The sequence below is a fragment of the Dendropsophus ebraccatus genome, chromosome 1 (genome assembly GCF_027789765.1).
Source record: "Dendropsophus ebraccatus isolate aDenEbr1 chromosome 1, aDenEbr1.pat, whole genome shotgun sequence".
Classification (NCBI taxonomy): domain Eukaryota; kingdom Metazoa; phylum Chordata; class Amphibia; order Anura; family Hylidae; genus Dendropsophus; species Dendropsophus ebraccatus.
In genome coordinates, this window is record NC_091454.1 from 138,193,621 (window position 1) to 138,207,164 (window position 13,544).

At 41.7% G+C, this 13,544-nt stretch overlaps 1 protein-coding gene across 2 annotated transcripts in view; it reads right to left on the minus strand.

Annotated features, from left to right (window-relative positions):
* The window catches only part of SND1 (staphylococcal nuclease and tudor domain containing 1), a 502,890-nt gene that overhangs the window by 458,421 nt on the left and 30,925 nt on the right, over nt 1–13,544 (minus strand). For both annotated transcript variants that reach the window (XM_069979511.1, XM_069979502.1), the window contains exon 10: nt 1,201–1,314. In XM_069979511.1, coding sequence (XP_069835612.1) covers nt 1,201–1,314 — 114 coding nt within the window. The remainder of the gene's footprint in view (nt 1–1,200; nt 1,315–13,544) is intronic.

A 13,544-nucleotide genomic window follows, 5' to 3' on the forward strand; every position in this document is an offset into this window, starting at 1 on the left:
TCACACCTCATGGTGCTTGTTCTGGTAAAAAGTCGTTTTTAATCACCTGTGGAATTGTATGTGTGGGCGGGGCCACAGCCTTTGTGCCACATCACTACGCCCCTAGTGCCACTGAACCCTGCCCCATCCGTGACGTCATGGCCACATAGGCCCGCCCCCTCAGCAGCCATTGGAAGGGCCAGCCTAAAGCTCTAGGCCCCATTCTCCCTAGATTGTCCCACACCAATGGGCGCTGAGGGGGCGGAGCCTATGCAGTGATGACGTCACGGATGGGGCCGGGCTAAGTGGCGCTAGGGGAGGAGCTATGTGGCACAAAGGCTGTGAAGTCCTTTCCTGGTGTGGGGGTCAAATATTTCCTGGTGCAATCTTAAAGTTTTATTCCAGAGGAGCAGTGTCAGAGGCAGGGCCTGCAGTAACCGTGCAGATTCGCTTTAACTAGTCGGGCAACGACTTTCCATCACGCTTGACCCCCATCTGTACCGACATCTGTGAAGTGTTAGGAGAGCCCAATACACCTTATACTGACAGGCACACCCACCAAAAACAAAGTGCATGGGGACCTTAAGTTTACTGCACGTTGAAGTAAGTTTTCAAAATATTTTTAAGTTTAACCTAAAATATTTTCAGATCCACAATATTTTTATGGAAAAAGAGAATCACTACAAAGTACAAAAACAAGCCTAGATAGCTCTATTGATAGAAAAATGAAAATGGCTTTAAGGGTGGGGAGGAAAAAATTTAACTCCAAAAATGAAAAATGGCATTGTCCATTAAAGGGAACCTGTCACCCCCCGTGCCGGGGTGACAGGCTCCCGACCCCCCGCTACAGCCCCCTATACTCACCTAATCCCGCTTCTGCATCCGGTCGGGTGACAGATCTCAGCCGCTGCAGCCCGGCGCGCGCGCTGAGAGATGAGTCCAACACCCATAGAGAATGACAGGAGAGTCCAGCGCTCCGTCATTCTCTATGAGTGTTGGACTCCTCTCTCAGCACGCGCGCCGGGCTGCAGCGGCTGAGATCTCAGTCACCCGACCGGATACAGAAGCGGGACCCGGCGGCATTAGGTGAGTATAGGGGGCTGTAATGGGGGGTCGGGAGCCTGTCACCCCGTCACGGGGGGGTGACAGGTTCCCTTTAAGGTTTAAGAATAGAGGAACATTAACAAATTTAGCCCTGATAAGACATGTAAAACTGCATACCTGAGATCCTTCACCTTCAAGTCTGGGAGGTCTGATGCTTGAAAGATGAATGGTTTTGAATTCTCCAGAACTTAACTTCAACACCATTGCATCCGCATTTAACACTTGAACCACCTATGGGGGGGGAAGCGAGAAAAAACACATTAGACTTGCATTTGAAAAGTATTTTTAGAGGTGAGCCATCATAAAAAGTACGCTCCTAGACAATAGCATCAGCATGTTTTAATATTGTAGAAACAAAAATCTTGTTACAGGGACAATTGGCTGGACTGTCATATTTTCGCACAGGCTCAAAGTATGAAACAGTTATATAAAAAAAAAAAGCATTACCCCTTAAAAAAAGTAATCCTAACTTTTCATGTCAATCAGTGTGAACTACCTTTAAAAAACCCCCAGATAATATAGCACAATTTCTTAACTAAGTAAGTTTACCAGTTTTATTTAACCATGCTCTACAATTTTGTCATCATTAGGTTTCAGTTCGTCACCATTAGCAAGATATTAAAGAGATTGGCAGGGGGTACTTTTACACAAAGTTTATGTAAGGCTACAAACCCACTTGCCGGATCTGCAGCGAGTCCCCTCTGTACATCTCTGCTGCGTGTTTGTCTGCCATTGAAAGTATAGGGCCGGGATCTGCAGCAAGTCTCGCTGCAAATATGCAGCGAGGGGACTCGCTGCAGATCTGGCAAATGGGTTTGTAGCCTAAAAGAGGTTTGCGTGAAGATGGTGCAAAAAGCATTGGGGGGGGGGGGGGGGGGGGGGGGGGGGGGGGGGATAAGCAGGTTTGGAACCTTACTGGGACATAGATTCCTCAAGCAAACAGCTGTATAATTTAGTAAGGAAGGAAAATTTATAGAGCATGAATGTATAGCCTAAAAACTAGGAGCCTGTATCTCTGCAGATATTACAGGAATCAGGTAACAGTAGGTCACCACAAGGTAAATCACTCTGGTAAAGGACTGATAATGCAGCTTACAACATTCAGTGCACAGACTCATTAGCCCTTTCAGTCAGTGTACATTACAATATACTGCATTCCTAAATACTGCATTCCTAAATACTTCAAGCACCAATTCCACAGACTGTTTTAGAATAACCCCAAAAACTGAATAAATTCGCTGAAAAGTCCTCCGGCTAAGAAAAACAATAGTTTTAAGACGATCCACATGGGAGCCCCTCACAAACTGAAATTCTGAGCTCTGCAAACATTCAAGTTGTTATACACATTTATCCATGCATGCATCTAAAACAATAAATTTACATCAAGTATACAATACAAAATTTGGATAAGGGTAGCATTATATAGCTTTTTAAAGGGAGAGTATCATCTAGATTTTCTATTACAAATTAGAACAAGATACTTTTTTTCTTGTATTTTGTTTCTCTTAGGACTAAAGTTTTTTTCAATTTAAAAGGAAACTATTAACATGTTAGACTAATCTAACCTAACATCTCCCTTTTTGCACAGGGGGCAGAAGAAGAAAGTTTCTCACCTTCATCCCGACACCGTTTTCATATTGTTTGTAGTTCTATCCTTAGGCTAATCGGGCAGTTTGGAGCTACACAATATTGAAAAAAAATAATAGAGGCACAACAAGGTTCTTTAATGGGTTGGACCAAGTCCTTTTACAAGCCATGACAAGGAACCTTACAAGGAAACAAACCAGCACCGATCAGAGAGACCAGAGCTCGGCTGCCGCGCCTTTACGTGGCACATAAAATGAAGCTGGAGGGCAGCACTAACTATTCTTGTATTATTTTTGCGGCCACGGAAACTGACAGCACAGATATGCATACATCTGCTCAAAAGATGCCAGCTGAGGTTAAGGTGTTTTCACACTCACTAGATGATCGCTTTAACTTTTACATGGGCCAGTTATCAGCTGAAGGAACGTTTCTAGCAACGTTTCTCTATGCTCCTGGCTGATAAAGGTCTCGTGTAAAAGGCCCTTACAGGTAGCAACCTTAGGGAGGCACAACAAATAATTATCTCTAACCCAATATATCCCATGGACAGTTCTGGGATAAACATGTCCTAGGACAAACAGGCATAATTATGTGCAACCACTTTCATGTTGGAATAGCTGGATGGATGAAATTTCACTGCAACTGCAGACAGCATTAATGCAGAAGTCTGGTGAAATTTTTTTTTAAAGTATTGTATTGCCGTCCAGAAGTGATACAAATCCCCATTATAAACTTATTACAGGAAATGCTTATAAAGTGCTTTTTTCCCTGCACTTACTACTACATCAAGGCTTCACTTCCTGGATAAAATAGTGATGTCACGACCAGACTCCCAGAGCTGTGCGGGCTGTGACTGCTGGAGAGGATGATGGCAGAGGGACACTGAGGGACACAGGGCACTGGAGGGGCACTGAGCATCCCTCTGCCATCATCCTCTCCAGCAGCCACAGCCCGCACAGCTCTGGGAGTCGGGTCGTGACATCACCATTTTATCCAGGTAGTCATTCCTTGATGTAGTAGTAAGTGCAGGGAAAAAAGCCCTTTATAAGCATTTCCCGTAATAAGTGTATATTGGTGATTTGTATAACTTTTGAAGGCAATACAATACTTAAATTTTTACCGGACTTCTCCTTTAACCCTTTATGGATGGGGCCAATTTTTGTTTTTGAGTTTTTGTTTTTTCCTCCTGGTGTTTAAAAGGCCATAGCACTTGCATTTTTTCACCTAGAAACCCACATTTTCTGCATCTCTAATTGTACTTTGCAATGACAGGCTAAATTTTTGCATAAAGTACACTGCGCAACCAGAAAAAAAAATTTGAATTCAAAGTGTGGTGAAATTGAAAAAAAACAACGTATTTCTTTTATTTGGGGGGCATGTGTTTGTACGCCCTGAGGCAAAACTGACTTGTTAGGCATGCTCCTCAAGTCGTTATGATTAAAACGATATGTAACATGTATAACTTTCTTTTATCTGATGGCCTGTAAAAAATTCTAACCATTGTTAACAAATATATGTTCCTTAAAATCGCTCCATTCCCATGCTTATAGCGCTTTTATCCTTTGGTCTATGGGGCTGTGTCAGGTGTAATTTTTTGCGCCATGATGTTTACTTTCTATTGGTACCTTGATTGCGCATATACAACATTTTGATCGCTTTTTATTACTTTTTTTTGGATTTGATGCGATCAAAAATGCGCAATTTTGCACTTTGGGATTTTATTGCGCTTACGCCGTTTACCGTGCGAGATCGGGAATGTGATTAATAGTTTGGTCGGTTACGTACGCAGCGATAGCGAACATGTTTATTTACTTACTTTAATTTAAAACATGGGGAAAGGGGGTGATTCAAACTTTTATTAGGGGAGGGGGCTTTTTACTAGTAATATTTTTTTTTTTTACACACATACTAGAAGCCCCCCTGGGGAACTTCTAGTATATACACTGACCTCTTATTGAGATCTTTGCTGTATAGTAATACAGAAAAGATCAATGAGATCGGCACTCGTTTGCTTTCGGCTGCTGCAGCCGAAAGCAAACGGGTGCCGAGTCGGGGTCGGCGCCATCTTGGAGCGGACCCCGGCCGGCACCACACACTAAGATCCCTCCTCCGGGGCAACGTCCCAGAGGAGCGATCTCCCCCACTAGACACCAGGGAACGGCTGCCTCCGGTAATCGGAGGCAGCTGTCAACTTTGACAGCTGCCTCAGATTACCTAATTAGCGGGCACGGCGATCAGACCGTGCCCGCTAATAGCCGCTGTCCCGGGCTACACGCTGCACCCGGGATCGCTGCGGTTCAGAGCGGGGTCGCCGCACGGCCCCGCTCTGAACACCTCCTAGGCATATGACGTATGGGTACGTCATATGTCCTTAAGAGGTTAATGGAACCTGACCTGCACCTTTTTTTTTTTTCAACAGTTCCAGTAAACACTTTAGGAGAGAACATACATAATCTATGCCAAACGCAGCATTCATCATCCCTTGGATTACACTAATGGTTCAAGGATGGCTTAAATCACACATGGTGCCAATTATGGTCTAAACTTTATATAAATAGAATTTATATAGTTTTTCATGAATGATCTTAATAGTTAAACTGCTTACATATTTAGTATTCATGTCATCCATTTTGTTGAGTATGCGTTTTATTTTATGCATGTGTATTACACACTTTCAATGCAATTAGAAACAGGGTGCCTAAAACACAGAGCAGGCAGGCTATATGAACTGAAGTACCTGCACTCTATACATTACTCAGCTAAGTGCTGGATTTTGCCTTCATTAAAAGCTTGTCAGGAAAGGGCAAACATTCGCTTATCAAGTGAGAAATGGAGCGCACAGCACAGCCAGTGTAAGGGCTGATTAATGAGGGTTCACAAGGTATAGCATTTAACCACATTAATGCGGTGATCAGATCTGCTCTTATTAGAAAAACCAAACTACTTTAGCGCCTTCCTACAGCTCAGAAAAAAATATAGAAATTTAGGAGAAGTGAAACATAGCATTAGTACATGTCAGAGCTTCTGCTTGGCCTTTATTGGACAAAACGGTTGTTCAAATAGCTGAATGAAAATGGTTTAAGAGACTGATGCATGCGATTGGACAACTGGTATACCAGTACATTGTCCGTAGACATTTACCAAAAGGTTGGAAACCACTGACAAACCTACTTTTAAACACAGCCTTCGATATACAGAATTCATCAAGAAAATCTTTAAAAGGGGAACTATTAGCAGGTTAGACAAGTCTAGCCGCCTATTATACAGTAGAGGCTGAGGGTGGAGTTAGTGCAGTTAGACGTTTGCTCCATGGTCCGGTGAGACTGTTAGGAGCACTAGGGCACAATTGAAAGCATCTACCCCCAGCAACCTTAACCCTTTGTAATGATATCAATGGAGCGGGTGGCTGGGATCAATATAGGGGTGGGGCAGTGCTCCTAACGGTCTTACCAGACTATGGAGCAATCATCTAAAAGCTTGAGAACAGCGCTAAGAAGGAAGGTAAGACAATGGGGTACCATCAGCAGGTTAGATTCGTCTAACCTGCTGAAAGTTCCCCTTTAAAGTGTCACTGTCGTTGCAATTTACAATATTTTTCATGCTGTAAAACAAAGCTATACTTACTAGAAATCCAGGTCCAGTATCCTGAATGCAATTTTTTAGTCTTATGCCCTGTTCACATTGTGTAAAAACATCGGCAGTTGTTTGACACAGCCACTTGGCAGATACTGCATTATGATCATTTGAATTTAATAGGAATGCGGGCACATTTGGGTGTAATTTACCATAGACCACAGTGTGAAGTACGTCCGGGAGCCATACTTTAAACTGTGAGCACAGCCTATTTATAAAATAGACTTGTCAATTATTTTGTGCAGTACAGAGAACAATGGCTGTGTGGTACACAGAGTATACACTACGGCCGTTCTATACAATTTCATGTAATTGATCTATGTCAATAAACGACAGCCGTTGTGGCAGCCTGCAACAGCAGCCATTGTTTATTGCAAAAATACAGCATGTGAATGTGGCCGCCTTATGCTGGTTGGGGGAAAAAAAAAAAAAAAAAAAAAAAAAAAAGGCCGGACTAAACACATTTAGTCCTGGCCATTACAGAGTGTCATGGCTCTGTGTGTCCGCCAATTAAAATGACTTTGGCAGTGCAGATACCCTGGGAAATACAGGACTTCATTTGTTTAGACTTTTTCCAAAGAGTCTAAAAACAGGAAGTGCTGTGTTTTCAATAACAAAAAAATAAATGAATGAATGTAAATTGCAAACTACTGTTTATTTAGCAAGTTATAACAGTAACTTTAAAATTAAACATAAAATCACAAAATTGTCAAAGTCACTCTGTTACCACCTTAGGGCTCGTTCCCACTGAGCAAAAGCAGCTGAATTTCTGCGCTGAATCAGCGCTGAAATTTCAGCCGTTAAAATAGGTGCAGAGCTAATTTCCATTGTGTTGAATGGAAATTCTGCTCTGCAGTTCACACAGTGGAATTTCCGCACTGAACTAATCCGCTTTCCGCCAGAAGAATGAACATGTTCATTCTTCCGCTAGCGGAAGCCTATACAAATCAATGGGGCTCTGATTTTCAGTTTCAGCGCGGAATACAAGCGTATTCAGCGCGGAATACAAGCGTAATACAAGCGGAAATTACTCGCTGAATCAGCTCGGAAATGGGGAAAAGGGGGGGGAGGAGGATTCTAGTATATGTTCTGGTATAGTCTAGTTTACTCACCAAATACTCGCTGAATTTCAGCGCTGAATGCATGCGGATTCAGCGCGGATTCCTCGAGTATTCCTCGCTGAATTTGTCAAGAGCTGATTACGAGCTGAACACTTTCCTAGCAGAATACGCAGGGATTCTGCTTACATTCTGCTTATATTCTGCTCGGAATTCAGCGTCAGTTGATTTCAGGCGGAAATATTTCCTTGCGTAATCCGCTCCTTTTGCTCTGTGTGAATGTAGCCTTACTCCACATTAATTTCATTGGAGGACAGTGTCACCTTGGCAAGGCTTCAAGCAGCTGGGCCCCATCTCCCTATTAGAGAGATGGCTTAACTGTGATAAAGCCCCGCCTAGGTCACACTGTCCCCAAATTAATAGTGATTTTACAGCAGAAAGAAAAAAAAAAAACGTTTTATACAGATATATAATATCATTTACAAGTTTACAGTTACATAATACATGGCAGCAAATTCTTCATCAACACTAGTGCTAGAAAGAGTGCCTACTGCCAGGGCCGTATTACCAGCTGCTGCTGTCCTAGGCACTAAACCTGATGACGCCACATCTTGGGGAGCGTGGGGGAGAGTGGTTTCAGCCACATGCATTTCTCTACATATAGAAACATTGTCTTAATCGCGTTTAAGGTTTTAAACTGCTTTAAACAAATTTACACATTGAATCAATGATTAGAGCGTCTGCATATTGTCTGAAGGAATTCTCACCAAAGGATTGGTAGATTGGTAGGTAATAGCCCCAAGGTGTCACACTTACCACCGCCATACCAGACCTGACTAATAGCCTCATACGATGACTGGATAACACCGCAATACCAGACCTGACCAAGACCAATACCACCATACGGTGACTGGATAACACCGCCATACCAGACCTGACCAATACCAGCATACTGTGACTGGATAACACCACCATACCAGATCTGACCAATACCACCATACTGTGACTGGATAACACCACCATACTAGATCTGACCAATAGACTCATACACCCCACCTGAAAAGACGTCCAAATGGGAGGTGGGAGACTAAAAAATTAAAAATAAATGTTTTTTTGATCCGCTACGAGTCAAGGTCCTGGCAGGTCCATGTTAATACATACTTGCAGTGGTCTGAAATGCAGCCGCCCCCTTAACCCCTTTGGCTGCCGCTCGGCTCCTGCTGTGTGTATACATTACCTGTCTCCTTGCTGCACGGGGTCCTGGTGTCCTGCAAGTACCAACCAGGTCAGCGAACACTTCCTTCTTGTTCCCCACTTGCTGTCTGTGTTATTACATGCACAGAAAGCAGACAGGGAGCTGCAGGGATGTTTAGATCTTTAGATCATCCAGGTGGCGCATTGAAGAGCAGTGGTCTGCTGCCACCCCTCAGACAGCAGACAGTCGCTGTCATGATCGTTATGATTGAACATGTTTAAAGACAACAGCTGTGCATATCGGCTGATCATTAATTTTCAAATGACCTATAAATATCAAACTATTATACACTGGAATGGGCAGTAATCGTCCAAGTATAGACAATAATTGTTTGGTTTAATAGGGCCCTTAGTCACAATACCATAATACCAACAGGTTGGTGTTCAGATGTGGATATATGGAGTATTTGATTTTACTTAAGAGGTTTTGGGTTCATCGTGCCATGCAGGAAAAAAAAAGGTCCAGCAGCTTGATGAACTGTCATTTAGATCTCCTGACACTATTGGTAATGTCTATGTAATTTTTTTCAAGTGTAGCAAAAAAGTATTTTTTTTCATAAGGTTTGGACTATGTTTTCATGTAACATGTTCTGTGAAATGATGGACCTTGTTACCTTTAACTGTAATAAGACTTTTCAATGACATCACCTTTATCAGAAACAAAGTGTTCCTCAGCTTTTGAAGATATATTGTATTTGAAATTGTAAATCTACCCAATATGTCCGCCAGTTAGTAAAAAAAATAAAATATATAAAAATAAATAAATATATATATATATATATATATATATATATATATATATATATATAAATAAACATACAAAATATCTGGATATTTGCCATGAATTCTTGCCTACACCAACATGCATCATTAGATATTTATAAATTTGTAGGTTCACTAGCCAGTAATTTACTATGACAAAACAAGATTCCTACCATATAAGACAAAGGATACAAAAATGTTTTCACTTACTTAAATAGCTGCTCTTGAATTTAAAAAGTTTGACAAACACACTAAAAGTTTTATTCTTCTCTACTTAAATTGCTTAAAGCATCAAGACACACATGACCAAAATGGCTGACCTCGGGTAACAAATGAAAAAGGGATTTGTGTATAGGAGATGCTAGCTAAATGGAGATAATATTAACAGGGTTAATAGACAAGCTTGCAAAGAGATTGCACACAACATTACCTGCCTTATAATGGGCTTTGTAATGGTGTGATGATACAAGCAGCATCATTACTGAAAATCAGATAAAACAGTAACAAGGAATTACTCTTATAAAGAGCAGGACCATAAAACACAAAGTCCAGTGTAAAAGCAACACAGTAATGTTAGGTAGGGAAAGACAAACTAGTCTTTTTTAACAAGTGATTTAACAAACCCTAAACCAAGATGCAAGAACATTGAACCAAAATGTGACTCTGGTTTTACACAAGTAATAGAAATTAATGACTATCTAGAAGTAAATGATCACTTGTATTACAGCAAGTCATAGAAGAAAACTGCACAATACCCAGACTTGTAAGTGATGCACAAACAGTTTAACAGGGCTAGGTGTGTAAGCACATCAAGGGTGTACAGGAAATTAGGTGATATCCAAGTACTCACAAGCAGGTAATATAGTGTAGTGGCAGTGAGCACTTATTTGTAGACTGCTGGTACCTTCTTTCCTAGATTACATAGAAGCCCAATATCCAAGAGAGGATTCAGTTGATTAACAGGTTTACTGCTTCTATCCTTTACTTACTTTTGCCTCCTGATTTATGGTATAAAGTTGCTAAATAAAAGACAAATAGGAAGTGTATTTTCATGTCTGGAGCACGTTTGCACCCCCAGTGTAACAAAATGTCCCCCCATAGATAACTCTCCCCATTCTATTCATGTGAGGGACATTCGGTGCACTTGGCCCGGCTCCAGTGCACCAAATCTACTCATTTGTAGTTTTGGCTAGTTTTTATTATGTAGAACAGGGAGGCAGATCTCCAGAAGAATGTGAGAAAATGTTGTACATTAATCTGGTATAAATAAGCCAACTAACAGTTTGTGTACACATAAATATGGCATATCCTAAGACCGTCTAGTCTCAGCCTGATACACTTATATTTGAAAGCAGTCCAAGTTTGCACTGTGTAAAAACTGCACAGGTTTAGTAAATCTGGGCCAACATGTTTTTATGGTAAATCCATAAATGAAGCATACATTAATAATGCACATATGGTCTTGTGGTTCCCTACAAAACAGTAAAATTATGAGCTAACATAACAGAAACTAAGAACCGCATCTACTACAAAGAAAATTCTTACATTAAACTTTGTGTCTATTCAACTTCTTGTCAATCATCTCGGTGTCCATCTATTAGCTTTGCCTCTACAGTGATCACTCTAACATAAGAATGTCTAGGTGAGCATCATGCAGACATCAAGAAAATCGAAATGAACTACTCTGACACAAGTGTTAGTCACCATAGTCACCTAACAGTTGTATTAGGACTCCATTTAACCCTTAGACGACCCAGGGCGTATAGTTACGCCATGGAAGTCTGTCCCCAGACGACCTAGGGCGTAACTGTACGCCCTGGGTGTTATTTCCGCTATGAAGCGCGCTCCGGAGCGGAGCGCGCTTCATAGGAGGTGGGGGCCGGCTGCAGTGAGCAGCCGGGACCTCACCGGCAATGACACGCTGCAGCGATCGCGCTGCCGCGTGTCATTAACCCCTTAAACGCCGCGATCGCGGCGCTACCGCGGCGTTTAGGTGTAAGTGACAGGGGGAGTCCCCTGTCACTTACCGATCGGGACCCCCGCAGTGTGACTGCGGGGGTCCCGATCGGTAAAACGGACTGCTGGAGGTCTCTTACCTGCCTCCATGCGGTCCGATCGGCGCTCTGCTACTCTAAGCCTGCACAGGCAGGCTCAATGAGCAGAGCGCCGATAACACTGATCAATGCTATGCCTATGGCATAGCATTCATCAGTGTAGAAATCAAACTAATCTATGTAAAAGTCCCCCAAAGGGACTTCAAATGTGTAAAAAAAAAAAAGTTAAAAACACTAACACACTACCCCAAAACCCCTCCCCCAATAAAAGTTGAAATCACCCCCCTATCCTATTATATAAATAAAACATATAAAAATAAATAAATAGATAAACATATAATATACCGTAGCGTGCGTAATTGTCCGATCTATTAAAATATAACAAGTGTCATTGCGAACGGTAAACGGCGTACACGAAAAGAGGGGAAAAAGTGCGCAGATTACCGATTTTATGTTACATTATATATATAAAAAAATTAATAAAAAGTGATCAAAACGTCCGATCTTCACAAATATGGTATTAATAAAAACTAGAGATCATGGCGGAAAAAATGACACCCCATACAGCCCCGTAGGTGAAAAAATAAAACCGTTATAAGCGTCACAATAGTCCCATTTTATTTATAATTAATTGCCAAAAAAAAGGATTTCATAAAAAAATACATATATAACATTAGAGAATCTGTGTAACCTGCATATGGTTGTGTTCGGGCTGACCTATAGAATAATAGTGTCATGTCGCTGTTACCATATAGTGCATAACGTAGACACAGGAACCCCCCAAACGTTACCATATTGCATTCTTTTTTGCGATTTCACCAATTTATATCTTCATAAATAATATATTTGGAATTCCATCATTCATGTTATGGTAAAATGAAAGACGCCATTACAAAGTACAACTATTCCTTTAACAAATAAGCCCTTACATGGCCTGTAGATAAAAAACTGAAAGTGCTAGAGCTCTTAGAAGGGAAGGAGGGAAAAACGGAAACACTAAGATCAAAATTTGCGCGGTCCACTGGGTCATTTTGGGCCTGGTCCTCAAAGGGTTAACAATGAAATTACAACCATGCACAGACTTACTGAATACATGTTTTAATAACCTGTAAGAGAACAAGGCCCAAATGTAGTAGTATGATTTGTGCCCCGTTTTAACACAACAGCTACATGGCAATGCAGTTTACTACTCAACATCCTTGAAACGTCACATCACCATGGAGACTAATTACCATGGAGATGAAGCACGGAAGTATCAGGTGTAAACCAAGGGGACTGGGGACCAGCAGCCGGCAACAGAACATGAATGGGACTGACTTTTTTTGCATTTTGTGAATTGCAGTAAGTATTATTATAACTAGACAGCTTAGAATTATTACTGTCAGCCTTTTCTTTGAATACAGATCCCATGTCAAAAAGCTTAGCAGAGCATACAAATTGTCAGCTATAACACTACAACTACTGACGGGAATTGTGAACCACGTTTACTATATTGGTACCTTTCAGATGTGGGATATAGAAGACATTAAAGTGTACCTGCCACAAGGCACACTGACCTGATCAGCGGCAAAACCATTCTGCGGACACACGTTCTGCTATCTATGCATATGACCAAGCCGTGTCAGTACTGTGCAAGAGCCCACTTGGATCAGAATGGGAGTCACCGTATTAATGGCTACCTGAACCTCCGGCTGTCCAGTGCATTTCATGACAAGTACAGTAAGTTGATGGCAAGTGCAAGTGTAAAGATGCAAGCAACAGCCAAATTGTGACTGCTAGACAACTGGGTCAGAGACTTTCTGAAAAGGCAGGTCCTTCGCGTTCAGAATGCAGTCCTTAAGGGAAACTGACAGCACGGATATGCATATAGCTGTGCTACTAGCTTCCAGACGCCTATGAGAATACCATTACATACATACCATTAGTAATGCTGTGTGATCTTTATGATCTGCATCTCTGGAAAAAATATGTTCTTTATTCCAGGCTAACAGTGTCACAGAGACGTGTCTGACCTCTTCAGCTCACATCCCGCTGTGTCGCCACTGTCTTGTGGAGAAGGTAGGGCAGCAGCAGTGGCTGGTATATCTGTGCTGTCAGTTTCCCTTTAATATTT